The sequence below is a fragment of the Paramisgurnus dabryanus genome, chromosome 2 (genome assembly GCF_030506205.2).
Source record: "Paramisgurnus dabryanus chromosome 2, PD_genome_1.1, whole genome shotgun sequence".
In the NCBI taxonomy this organism is placed as follows: domain Eukaryota; kingdom Metazoa; phylum Chordata; class Actinopteri; order Cypriniformes; family Cobitidae; genus Paramisgurnus; species Paramisgurnus dabryanus.
The window spans coordinates 44560549-44573751 of NC_133338.1; the positions used below are offsets into that span (position 1 = coordinate 44560549).

At 35.1% G+C, this 13203-nt stretch overlaps 1 protein-coding gene across 1 annotated transcript in view; it reads left to right on the plus strand.

The window, feature by feature from the left end:
- The window catches only part of pcxb (pyruvate carboxylase b), a 271734-nt gene that overhangs the window by 119205 nt on the left and 139326 nt on the right, over positions 1–13203 (plus strand). Inside the window, exon 10 of the mRNA XM_065289014.2 lies at positions 8437–8619. Coding sequence (XP_065145086.1) covers positions 8437–8619 — 183 coding nt within the window. The remainder of the gene's footprint in view (positions 1–8436; positions 8620–13203) is intronic.

Genomic DNA, 13203 nt, shown 5'->3' on the forward strand with positions numbered 1-13203 from the left:
TTTATCCTTGTTCTGTGATGTGACATGTAGACAAAAAAAAAATTGTTTGGGTCTGTAATGCCTTAGAAGCTTCCTAAAAACCTCTCTCAGATAGCTCTATTAGGGTGGGGGATTTTAAACAAGTGGTTTTGCACCTATTTGGCTCCCCCTACTGGCGTAACTTGCAATCTCATTACTGATTGGCTGACTTTGCTGCCACTCAAAAAATGTAGCCAATTATTTTAAAGTGGAGGGGCAGTGAGATGCCTGTGATGTCATAAGCATCAGTTTTTCAGATTGGGTCGTTTTCTTACTGACATTTCCAAAAGAGGAATTTCTATGAGACTGAGATGTTTAGCATGTCTAGCATGCGAGACGTGTTTCAAATAGCAGGCAACCATAAAGGGCCCTATTTTAACGATCTAGGCGCATGATCTACTGTCTGTCCTTCAACGTGATGCCCAGCTGATGCCTGACCAACGACCACCGGCAGAACCCGCTTAATCTCCTTATACGTTTCAAGGTATATATATATATATTAGGGGTGGCACGGTCCATGAAAAAAATCCGAACCGTTCGGTTCGCTTGTCTCGGTTCGGAGCGCGTGTGTGCCGCACGGTTCAACGGTTCATGGCATGCGCAAATGCGCAATGTAGTCTCATGCCCTGTATGTGACCTAAGATAGCGTGTTTCCCTTTCGCGCGAAAGAAGAGGTGACTGGTTTGGAGTATAAGTACTGCAGGTTATGTTACGTGTAGAAATGGCAAGTGGGAGAGAAAAGGAAGTCTGCCTGCAGTTGGAGGATGCGCCAGCGTCGTATAAGTTTGGTGTGTGGAAACATATTTTTATTTCATGTTACCTATGATGACAGCGGAAATAAAACAATAGATTGAACTGCAGTCTATGGGTTGAATGTGCTCGAGCAGCCACAGGAGACCGCCTTCTCTCCGACCATTTATCTAATCTGAGGTACTGAACACTGTTTTACGTCTTTAGCGCTATTTTTAGCATTTCATTGACAAAATTAAAGCGGCTGATTTTCGCGTAGTTTCATTTTGCTAGCGTGTGAAAGTTGCGCGATCTTATTTCAGAAATTACCCCTCAAAGTAATCAGGACAGAAGTGGTCAAAAGTGGACAAAAGAGACGGATTTAAATATTACAGGTGCAAAGGTTATGTTTCTCTCTCGTCCACATAAACTCTCAGTATTAAAGCAGCCTCTCAGTGATAAATCTAAGAGCTACACTGAAGTTGGCATTTTAATAAATGCAAGTTATCTTTGTGTGCTAAAAATGCACATAAAGTTCATGTAGATGGCAATACACATTCTCTTTTTTGCCAAATAAATGAAAAGCATGTTGAAATCATCAATGTCTTCCCTCTTGCTGTATCAAAATCTCATCTGGCTTTCCTCAGAGATGATCCCAATAATGTGCTTAAAGTCAAATTCAGTTTGTGCATGATTACATGATATAACTTTTTTTTAATACTGTATCCTAAATTATGGATAATTAATACATTAATAAGATAATAAATTTCTGGAGTGTTAAAAATGTAAAGAAAAAATAACAACAAGAACCGTACTGAACCGAGAACCGTGACCATAGAACCGTGATACGAACTGAACCGAGGGTTTTGTGAACCGTGCCACCCCTAATATATATATATATATATATATATATTCGACCCCGAATAGTCGAAGATTCGATGCATCGATAGGAGAAGCCTGATTCGACTACCAATCTCATAGTCGAATCGTCGCAGATGTATTATGAAATGAGGATCATTCAATTTTGGCCGTATATGGGTGCACACATTAGCTGATTTCACATATAACAGCTTTCTCCCAATATTAATATACTGCATATTATGATAATGCTGCAAATAATATGTGAAGTAGCAGCTTTCAATAAATATTTTAAAAATGCTTTAATAAATCCAACAACCCCTGTGACCGGGCTTCACGTCCATAAGAGGTCTCTATGTTAATAACTACCCGTTCAAAGCCTGCCTCTTTGTTTCAACATTTAAAAGACAAAGCTGGCAAATTAAACTTTGACTTTCGTTCTTTTAATAATTTCTATATTTTATTTTATATCACTTTGGGTTTAAATCACTTTGGGTTATCTGATTTAACTATTTGGCTTGTGTTTTGTTTCCGTGCACTTGAGGCATTTTGCATATTTGTTCTGCACTTTGTTACTTCTGACCTTATTTTATTAAAAAAATTGTATTTATTATAAACGTAAATTCCGATCTAATTTAAGTATGTACATTTTGGATAGCTTTTCGTTGTATGGATGTTGCGCTGTTGCGTGCTGGATATGCTTGCGCATGTAATTTAGCCGAACGGGCTAGGTAGGTGCTCTGCGTCTCATATTTAGGAGTTCATCAAACTAAACATTAAAAAACGGATGTTTTTCGACGAGTATAAGTTTTTAAAATGTATTTAAAACAGAGTGGTTATATTGTCCATCTTAAAGATAAACTACAAAACAGGTAAGCCGTTTTTTTTATTTCGGTGATGAAACGGAAACTAGTATCTGCACCAAACCTATTTCTGCCTGACACGAATGTCTTTCTTGTGATTTAATATTATGGTCAGTCGGTGTTCACTTTCAAATGATAGCAAAGAGATTCCTGAAATAAATAATATCATCCGGTCTTTCTGTATCTAAAGTGAATACAGAGATGATCAAAGTCAAAGCAAGCAAGCAGGTATTTCTGTGCTAAATAATAACGCGTAGTGTCTATAAAATCATTAATTTCAGTGTTTTTCTTGTTATAAATTAAAGTTTAATGAATTGTATATAAAGATTAGTTTTTTATCATTTACAGTCACAATCACAAATTATTTGTCATTTCTCATTTGTCGGGTTTGTTTGGTCATGACTGCTTTGACGCGCTATCTCCAAATTAAATAAAAACGCTTAATTGTAGCCGGAGTTTCCAAGGCAGGATGACCTTTGTTATTTTTTAAGGTTTAGTTATCAAAATGTATTTTTGTGTGATGTTCTGTAGATCGTGGCTTTAAAATGTTATGAGGAATAATTAAACAAATGTTGCCTTACATTTTCCCTTTAAAAAAAAATATATATATATAAATGCATCGTCAGTTTTGTCTTCGTTTATTACTTGAAAGACAGTTTTGGTCACTTTATCAGACAGTTGTTTATGTGTGCTGCTTGTGAAAGAAAATAAAAGTTACCAATTTGTACCTGGTCTGGCCCCCTCCCAACCCATGCACACAAACATAGATGATTCGACTATCGGTCGACTATGGAAAGATTCGAAAATTCTGATTCGAATATGTAAATCCTTAGTCGAGGACACCCCTAATATATATATATATATATATATATATATATATATATATATATATATATATATATATATATATATATCCCAAGGGTGTTTCCTTCCTAGGACTTTTTTTACTTCCCCGGCTAAGAAGTCCAGGTTTTTTTTCTCCTAGGGGGTTTTTCAACCCGGGGGGGCAGCCTTCTTGGGCTTAACTTAGCACTTCTTTACGTTACATTAGTAATACGCACGCTTATAATGTTGATTCATAGCAGCAGCAAATTTACCTGCTTGTGCTATCGTGTATTATGATGTGCTATCTGTCGTTTAAGTCCTTTTGTATATTTGCAAAATCTGTTTTTATTATCTACAGACCCTCCTGAAAGTTTTTTCAACAGAAAGACAATGAGAGACAAAGAGACGCGTGCCAGATTTGATCAAGCATTTGTGAAAATCAGTCATATTAAATCTGGCAAATCTGGTCATTTTTTCCACTTTTCCAATCTGCTCGGTCACCGTTGATTACCACTAGCGGCTATACTTCGTAATTGGAATTGCTTGGATACGTTTTTCAATTAGCATGTAGGTGTATGCAATGCAATTGTGTTGATGTCATGCTCAGGTTCATTTGCAGATAGCTCTCTCTGTTTCAAAGCAAACAAAGATTTCTCAGTCTAAGGATTTATATATGGCATTTTTTATAAACCAAACTAGAGTCTAATGCTAAGAAAAACGTTTTATAAAACATTTGTACATCTGAATAAAATGTGCCTGCCCAGTCGGTGCCATGACTGCTGTCCAACACAAAGTAAGGATGATTGGTTGCTAGTGTGTGGCTTTGTAGTTGCTGAGAGTGTTCTGGACTGTTGCTAGGGTGCACTGTCAAGTGGTTGCTAGGGTGTTCTTGGTATTTGCCTAAGTGTAGAGTCAACCTTCAAGTGTGTTTTATGTAAACATTGTCTGATTGCTTTAAAGATTGTTTGTTTTTCATCTATTTTAAAGTTTTTCACAACAGTATTTTACACCTAGTTATTGTCATCATTACCTGTTTTTGAACCTTCATCTGGTAATTGTCTTTTATTGGTACATGGTACACACATGCATCTGTCCATTTTGAATGATTTCTCAGTCTATTGATATATCGTAGTGTTGTATAATGTTCACGTAAAATACAGATTAAACCATTCTAATATAATTATGAATTAACATTTTTTGTTACATTTAATTGTGATTGATTAATTAATTGTTTTTTGTCAACTTACAAACCTCCTGGTCTAGTCTAGTCTAGTCTAGTCTAGTCTAGTCTGACAACCATCAGAAACCAGGAAAACTTTTAAAAAGATTAGGTACCAAAAGGTTAAAGAAAGAAGCAGTTCTTCAGGAGTGTGTGTTTGTGCTCCTGGGTCCTTTGTGAGAATGTAATTGGCATTAAATTGGTAAATTCAAGTAGATTTGGCATCCGCTGAGGAGACGAGAGGAAAAGTTTTAACAGAGAGTAGATGACAGAGAATTTTAATGATGTGGAGGATTGTGAAGGAAGAAGGGCAGAAGGAAGGACAGCAGCGAGAGAGAGAGGTGAAACCTGCGGGGTTGCAGTAATGTAATAATGAATGTAACTGGCTCTACGCTACCTATATGAAAGGTACGCTTCTATCTAATGGTCAGTGTCCATCTCCTGCAGAGCATCTTTTGATTATGAAGTAACAGAGCCTGAAGAGTAATCTCCTGTGGGTTTGAGACATCACTAATTGGCTTAGAGGTGGTTTAGGTACCTGGATCTTGGGAGATCAATGAAGCGTGATTATTGAGCTTTGATGAATCTTGTTTCATGGGTTATTGGAAGTACAATAGATCCTTGCTGATCTCTTTTTTAAATCTGTTATGGTTATAAAATAATTATTCATTTCATCATTTTCATAATATTCAGTCGTACATTACATGTTTTGCAGTTTGTGTTAGATAAATGTGTTAGAATTAATTAAATGGTTAAAGGAAACATCACCGTTTTCAATATTTTACTATGTTCTTACCTCAACTTAAATGAATTAATACATACCTACCTTTTTTCAATGTGTGCACTTTTGATCTTTGTACAGCGCTTAAATGTGTTAGCATTTAGCCTAGCCACATTCATTCCTATGGCTCCAAACAAAAATTGTATTTTGTGCCACCATACTTACTCGTGTAAAAGTCTTTAAATAGGGAAAACATGGAAGTGTTTGGTTGCTTCTAAATTCATCCCTGTTTGGAGCCATAGTAACGAATGGGGCTAGGATAAATGCTAACACATTCACAACATGCTGTACAAAGAGTAAAAGTGCACACATTGAAAATAAAAGGTATTTATTTATTCGTCCAAATTGAGATAAGAACATAGTCAAATATTGAAAACGGTGGTGTTTTACTTTAACATTTTGGTTATTACAATTTTGGTTATTACAAATATTACAATTTACCCCAAATGCAGGATTCATTGTAGTTTTGTTGTAACACTTGCCAGAAAATTAGGTTGAACACAAATAATTCATTGCTATTCTGTATACCAGAGCTTGATGTACATCTGTCAATATAATAGATAGATATCCATCCATCTTTTTTATTATGCATCAATATATGGATAGATATTTCTGAAAGGGATCCACAATTAAGAAAAAAAATCATAATATGTCAATTATTTCCCCTGGTATTGTAATTGAGGATCTCATATGCAAAAGCTGCTGAACACCGCCTGCATACAAAATAAGATATTACCTGAATGTTTTCCCACATATACTGTATCATACGTTCATCAAATACGTTCGCTTCAAATCTGCTTAGGCTATTCAGAAATTCCTGTTTGTTGGTACACTCAAAAAAATGATTCATTGGATTAACTCAATAAAATTGTGGGCAGGATTTCAATCCAATATGAATGTGTACCCCTAACTCATAAAAAATTGCTTTACACAATAAAAATATATTGAGTTAGTCCAACTCAATTTAAAGTAAATGGCAATACTCAATTAGTTGCCTCAACTCAATTTAGTGTAGTCTGAATAACTCAATTTAACATAGTTTGAATATCTCAATGTAGTGTAGTCTGAAGAACTCAATTCTGTTATTTTATATAAAACATTTTTTACATCACACTAATTAGCATAAGCACTTGTTAGCATGCTAATAATAATAACATATGATGCTTTGGATGAGCATGTGAGAAGAGACTGATCTCCAAACAGGCATTAACACAGTCAGTGCTCATTGAGAGACATATGTCACATCCACAACCTAACCACAAGCGCCACTCTTCTGCACGATGGTAACCAAACAATTTGAAAAAATATAACACTAACGCTTCTAAATCAATAAGATAAACGGACATTAAACACTATTAAGTCTTTCTCTTTACCTAAAAATGCATAAAATAACACTTAATTGAAAAAATTACTCTCCAAAAGTAGTTGCATGCTGGGAAATTCTTTTTCCAGAACCCAAACTCAAACTAATTATGTTAACGCAATTTAAAAGAAATCAATAAATTATAGTACATATTTATTTTGTTTTATACTAATTAAATATATATACTTATTGCTCTTAATGAGGTATTTTACTAGCCTGGTTAGCCAGACCTACATCAAGATGTAAGGTCTGGCAACTCTTCACACAAACGGCTCAATGCAAGGGGCGGGAGATAAGGTTGTCCCTCAAAATGCCTCTGCACGCAATAGGATAGCGCTATGACCAATGAGAACAACGAAGAAGGTGACGTAGTTACCGTAACCAGTCGGCAAAACTCCAAACACATCTTTCTTGCTTAAAAAGGACTTCAGTAGGGTTATTTGTTCTTCTCTCAAAGAAAAACATAAGTCTAAGTCTTCCAGAGTCGCGGCCAAAGCCGCTTCAAAAGAAAGCTGTTCACCAGCAGCAGCAGCCATTCGTTGCAGCTCTGTCGTCATCATGTTAAGCCCGCCCCACAGACGCTACACACGATGTGATTGGCCTGACCAAATTTTGGTTTTTGGAGCTGTTAAGTGTATTGTGAGTGCCTAGACTAAACCCTGGCAGCAAATATATTTTGCGGCCGCTAGGGTGCGTCTAGATTTCTAGGCTAGTATTTTACATTTATTGAACACAATTTTAATGTGTCATTTCTAAGAAGGGCTTGAATCATTTTTTTGAGTGTAAAAACAGTTATTATTTTGATTAATGGTATTTACAGTTCTTTTATTTCATTATTGTTGTATACTTGAGGCTTCGTGTTAACACTTTGTTACATCTAAACATCATTGCAAACCATGTTTTCAATCCTATCTATCGGTTACGAGATGTTGCCATGTTACCTAAAACTAACGTCATTTTGAAACAAGACTAATAATCTTAGATTAGGTTGAAGTTGGTGATTTACATACCCAATTCAGAAATCAAAATAAACATAAAGTAACTCATTCTTATGCCTTCAATAACACTCTTTAACGAAAACATCAAAACGTTTCACAAATTCACAAGAGATCGTCTTCTGACAGCAAGAGAAAAAGTCCAACAGCGCAGATTGTAAAGTCCCGTGTAGCTAAATAAAATACTGTGTTAGTAATCCCATGTAAGTGTGTGCCCGACTTACCTCTAATATTAATATTTTTTAGTCAAAACCACTTATTACTTTATTTCTCCGCTGGCTGCCAATGCCAGTGTCCTGAAAGAAATTACAAAAAATAATAATACAAATCAGAGAGTCACTTAACAACAATTCACTGTTATGTAAAAGTGAAAGCAGTGTTTTGTTTTCCATCTCTGACATGCATTTATTTTTTCTGTTTATATTTTCAAAATGTTTCTCTACTCGTGAAGAGCACTTCACGGGTAGAGAAAATGACCTTACAATACCTGGCATACGTGGTTATGTAATCAGATTGTTTTGGACAAATATGAGCCTGAGCCATCTGATTGTCACATAAATAATGCAGGCATGCACAGACTCACTATGCTGTACATTGTACAGTACACGCTGGATAAAAGACTAATCACAAAATTAAAAATGAAAGTATTAAATATTTTAAATAAGTCAACACCGTTCTCTGTAACATTTAAACACTCCCACGTGAAACTCTCAATTTCAGCATCTCTAAATGCATTTCTCTTTTAAATGTCATTCTCAAAGGCAAACTTTCCTCTCATTTAACAGGTGTTTCGCAGTGGAGAGGGCATGGGCATACGTCTGGACAGTGCATCAGCGTTTCAAGGGGCCATCATCTCCCCTCACTATGACTCACTGCTGGTTAAAGTCATCGCCAGTGGCAAAGATCACCCCACCGCTGCGACCAAAATGCACAGGGCCCTTTCAGAGTTCAGAGTGCGTGGTGTTAAGGTAAGTGCTGTCTCATCTGCATTGTGTAATACTGATTGGTTCATTTGCTTTCCAGAGCGGTCATGTCAAGAAGCTTTATTGTCATTTCAACCATACTGTAGCAGTGAAGTATGAGACAACATTTCTTCAGGACCATAAAACAACGTAGAGCTAAGGACTAAAAAGTAAATGGGTGATTCTCACGAAATCCAGATTTAGATGTCCAGCATCAGAATTTTTAAACATCCTTGAAGCCATTTTCTTTTTTGCACATGTTAGATTAAGGTCTGAACTTACTATAACCATTATTTTTAGAGGATTTTAAATGTATTTCCTATATAATTATTTACATGATTATCATTATAAAAAAATTATCATTACCGCAACATGATATTACATGAAAAATATGCATTTACAAACTCATGTTTCGGTAATGAGAACTAAAAAGTTGTCTAGGTACTATGACAAACAAAAAATAAGAACTTACCTTGTAGTCATCTTGAGCATCACAATATATTAGTTACTTGAAGGCTAAAACAATAATTGAAAATTGTTGCGGAGGATGAGAAAATTGGTCTTGGACACATTTATATACACATCCTTATTATTGTCTCTACATTTACCAATGATCACCAAATACCACATGTTTCTTTACTGTAAATGTTTATAGTATAACATGCACTGAAGCTTTTTATTTTTTATATTTTTTATTTATACATTTTCCATGTCAAAGAACACAAATCTAGTAATGGACACATTGCGGTAATGAAAATTTTCCCCTTTAATGTTTAAAAAACAACAAAATTGGTTTGTATGATGTCATTGAAATCATGTGCAAAATAGTACATGAATAGATGTTTGTAACTGTATGCTTCTTATTTTGATACTTTTACTTTGCATTTACTTTTGTTATCAAAATGTTTCATGACACCTCATAAGTCTAATTTCGCGAGAATCAACAAAATGCATGGCTAAAATACTTATTTGCAATGAATCTCATCATTTTTTAGTTAATATATTAAAACATATCTATATTTTTAAAGTAATGTAATTATAAGGTTTGGCCATTTGGTTGGCTGTCACATAAAGATGAATATCTGAGGCTGGAACTACTATATTGTCAAAAAAAAAAAAAAAAACAGTTTAAAAAATGCAATGGGGTAGAAATTTGCGAACACGCACATTTTTTGAAAGACTTTCATGTTTTTTTTGTGTTTACTACACTGATTTATGTTTACCTGTGTCAACTGAGAACTACACATTTAGGCTTTGAGGCTCCCTGACTTCTGAAACTTTCAGTGTCTTTGTATCAGACGAGGTCTTTGATTGTGTGGCTGCTTCAAAAACCCACAGATTTACAGGAGATCATAAGAAAGGATCAAAATGTATAAAAGTGACATTTGTCACATCTGGCAGTGCCTGCAACAGTCATGCACATACGCACATTCCTGGTGAAAGGTACATAAGACAGTTTGAATGATTAATAATCAATCTCTGACGTTGCTGTCAGTATGTTGTTATTTGAATCAAAGACTTTCTGACTCAGATGTGTTATCATGTGTTGTTGTTGTTACCGCAGCCATGCATCTTTTTCACATACCCCAATGCATTTTGGGTAATGCATCATGAATCTTTAGTAATGATCTTGAAATTATACCATTATCAGAGCTCATCATCCTATCAGTCAGAGGTCTTAAAATGTAGTTTTTGCAATTGTATTAATTTCTCTGCCCTCTGGGAACATGCAATATTGAATGACACCCATCATAATTTTTTTAAGCATCTTACTCTGGTTTTTCAGTTCTTAAATGGGCATATTTCAGGTCTCCATACAAGTCTCTTTTGTCATCATAAAAAATTTATATCATTCTTATTGCAATAGCAGAACAGATCTCCTTTCATCGGCACATCAGACACTATCCAATTAGCCAGATTGAATATTTCTGCCTGCAGTATTCTACCGGTGGAATCTCTCCGAACACTAGTTAGCTTCATAGACGAGATGTCTGAGCACCAGATTGTACTGACCTGAAAAATGTTGGAACAGATGTACTGCAGTGTAGCGTGTGTGTGAAGTAAATGAAGGGGGGAGCGGGGCGTGGGGTGGGTCAAGCCAATGGGTTGCAGAAAAGACAAAAGAATGACGCAGAGGGAGAGATGGTAACTGTAAATGGCGTGTGACTTGGTTGTGCCCATAGCAACTGTCACCGAAAAGCATGTTTCACTAAGAAGATGCACTGCTTACAGTGTTTTCACATTGGGGTGAGAAGGACAAAGGTCTTTTAATGCCAGACCCACACAATACAGGAAGTCGTTTTCGACAGTCGCTGCATATAAGTCAGCATGTTTTTTTACCATTAATTGTTTAGTACTAGCAGCACTAAACCTTAATATAAAAATCAAAATTTGTAAATTTTCTGGGAAAAAAAGATGCCTGCATGTACAAATCCACAATCCTAGTGTGTACTTGTGATGCGCGAGTCATCTAATAACCCGCGGGTCGGCTTGGGGCGGGTAAATAAATTGTCACTTTATTTGCGGAGTCATTAAAAACAAAATAAAAAACATTTATATATATATATATATATTAGCCTATATAAAATATTTTGTAATACATATTTTCATATTTCATTAGGTTCTTTGTAGGGATGCACAATAAATAATCGCAATTAATCTATAGCAGAAAAAAGTTTTTGTTTACATCATATACTGTATGTGTGTGAACTGTGTATAATAACTTTGTATAGATAAATGCACACACATATATTTAATAAATGTTCACATGTGTATATACATTTGTAATTTATATTATATATAAATACTTAATATATAATTTTTTTTCTTAAAATTATACATGCATGTGTGCATATTTGTATATACATAATTATTATACACAGTTTACACACATTTATGATGTAAACAAAAACTTTTATTCTGCTATAGATTGATCATGATTAATCATTATGCATCCCTAGTTCTTTGATAAGGTTACAATAAGTAGGCCTAAGTAGCAATGTATACTTTCGTGATGTCCCCAAAACCTTTGCCCTCAGGTCATGAAAGTGCCAAGGGATTTTTGAAAATAAATACAGTGGTGCGGGGCGGGCCATATAGTTTTATAAAAGTGGGACCGGCGGGTTGGAAAAACACTGACCCGTGCATGACTAGTGTGTACACTGTAAAAATGACATCATATAAACATATATTTTTATGTTGCTTTAACTTAAATTAAAATAGATTAAGTTATGTACATTTTCTAAGTTATGTCAACTACTGTACACTGTAAAAGAATGCAGCATGAACTTAAAACAACTTGGTTTTGCAAGTCAATTTAACGTATTTTTTTAAGTTTTGGCTTGTGATAAGTTGACTAACTTAAAACAATTAAGTAAAACAATTTATTAAGTGAAACAAAGTTATAAGTAACATTAAAGTATATGTTGATTTGACAAAAATGCTGCATATTTTTACAGTGTATCACAAGTCAAAACTAAAAAAAATTAATTGACATAACTTCTAAAAACAAGTTGAAGTTGTTTAAAGTAAAATTTAAATGTATGTTGATTTGGTATCGTTGTTTACAGTGTAGTGTTAAAATCACTGTAGAGTCACAGTGTTTAAGCTCTTTTGGAAGTCAACCTACAAATGGCTTCAAAATAAAAATTAAACCTCTTCACATTAAACTTGGACATGAGAAATATTTTACAAAAAAAACAATAGCACACTTCACCTTTAAAGCAAGCAAATATTACATTAAAGATCATCCAGTTTTGAGCAGAAATTTACTTTACCAAGTACCACAAGTGTGCCTTTAGGGTTTTCCAAATGCTGAAGACTTCTTCAAGTGTTTCCATAAAAGTGTGAAAATGTCTGTCTCTTCTCAATGATTATGAGAGACATAGGAAAAGTGAACAGGACAGCATGTGAAGAACAAATAAAAGACAGAGACATGTAAAAAGCGGAGTGACATGTTTTAAAGGCAAGCTAATATACTTAAAAGGGTTTCTGTGCTGAAAGTTCTTTCGTCTATTTTGCTTTGAGCACTCCTTGGTTTTGATCCGACATGTTTTCAGGCTTTTTTAGAAATGATGTTGTCCTCGAAACATGATTGTGAAGAGCAAGAAAGTGAGTGGAGGAAAGAAAGAAATACAGAGACTACAGATGTGGCCTTTAAAAATGCGCGTCTCTGAAAGCAGAATGCCGCGAGCACTTCCGAAATTCTGCGAGATCCCGCAGAGGGGGGATTCGGTGGGGGACGCAGGAAATAAAAAACCTGTAGATGGCAGTCATGTTTCAAGGAGGGCATACAACGACAATGTGTGCTCGACTTTATGCTTTAAGCATACTATATATATTGAAGTAACATGACAGGGATTCTCGGTGCTTTGGCAGTACTTTGATGTCACATGAAAGCTTTTTGACACGAAGTTTTCTTTTGCCAGTTACATAAACAGTCAAATATTCTTCATAAAAATCTGACTTTAACGCGGATCATTCGTCTTATTTTTTTGTGTACACTTACAGTAGAAGAGACGTGATGATAACGGAGTCTTACAACAAAATAATTCGCGAAGACCTTTGAAGAAACCGAGAGCATTTGCGCAA